The following is a 1,251-nucleotide window of genomic DNA, read 5'->3' on the forward strand; positions in this document are numbered from 1 at the left end:
ATGTCGATCTCTATTGGTCACCAATATGGGATGTGAAACATAAAACAATTCAGACAAAAACTCATCAACATGTCTGTCAACAGCATCGTCCGCTTTTTAATCGAAGAATTTGGTTTGAAGATGAATAAATTTCACATGGTCGACAAGAACACCTTCTACTACGTTCACGGCCTGAAGCCGAAGAAAACCTACGCTGTGATGCAAAACCCCGACGTTCTGAAGTACAACCTGCCAAAACGAGAACGCCACATAGCGCCGCTGAAGCTGCTGGAGATGGCTCTGCGAAAGGTACGCAAGGACGAACAGGAACTATGTCTACTGAAACTTAAARAGCAATGCTTTTTGTTTCTGCATGACCAGATGTTTGATTCTCATTTTTGYTTCTGCAGGTCAAAGAAGAGGTCAAGGCTCACGGCTGCAGAGCTATGCTCAAGAAATACGACCATTACTCTGTAAAGGTAAACCACTGCTGACGTCACAACCTGATTGATCTTTKATCAGAAACTCAACAAAGCCACAAAAACAGGCTTTAGTTACGTTTTCTSAKCAGAGGTCACAGAAGGTCATTAAAATGTTCTAAACGAGGCTCCATGTYGATWAGCGGTGCAGATCATACAGACGCATTTATTCTTTTTAAATAAAAAACAAATATAAACTCAAGAAAGCAGAAAACAACTGAAGAATAAAACAAAKMATTTTCTAGATTTTATAGTAGAAATTACACAACATATAAAACTTCACTTCCAAWCAGGGAGAGTAACTTCCCAATATTTGGTAAATGAGCAAAATAGGTAAAACTTTACAACTTTATGTTACATTTATTAAATTTTGCTGGCACAGCTAAGACTTAAGTGAAGTCACTAAAGCAGCAAAACATTTTTATCATTGCAGTAAAGTAATTGGCTCATTAAATATTAAAAATGTGTATATTTTTAGTCTACAYGTTTTGTTTTATTCACGTAGTAAAGCTTAAAGCTAACCTCTGGAAATGATAAACTTGGATTGTACTTTTCATTTTGATATATAAAACATGTTGTTGTAATTCCTGTAATAAACGCTAGAGGTCCTCAGTCGTCCGTCTTTTCTAATTAGTCTCAATTTCTACATCAGATTCTCCATTAAACTAATAAATTTTTCTGATTTTATTTTCCTTTCACAACTTTAGAGTTTATGTTAAGACATTAAAAGTCTTTTTTATACTATTACCTGTTGCATTGAGCTCATTGCACTATTCTGACTGATTTAATGGAT

The 1,251-nt window shown here is 35.2% G+C and overlaps 1 protein-coding gene across 1 annotated transcript in view; it reads left to right on the top strand.

Moving 5' to 3' along the window:
• Window positions 1-1,251, top strand: part of LOC103480938 (L-amino-acid oxidase-like) — a 25,176-nt gene that overhangs the window by 1,610 nt on the left and 22,315 nt on the right. The window contains exons 3-4 of the mRNA XM_017310357.1: window positions 35-288; window positions 390-458. Coding sequence (XP_017165846.1) covers window positions 35-288; window positions 390-458 — 323 coding nt within the window. The remainder of the gene's footprint in view (window positions 1-34; window positions 289-389; window positions 459-1,251) is intronic.

Source organism: Poecilia reticulata, linkage group LG18 (assembly GCF_000633615.1).
Source record: "Poecilia reticulata strain Guanapo linkage group LG18, Guppy_female_1.0+MT, whole genome shotgun sequence".
Taxonomy (NCBI): Eukaryota; Metazoa; Chordata; class Actinopteri; order Cyprinodontiformes; family Poeciliidae; genus Poecilia; species Poecilia reticulata.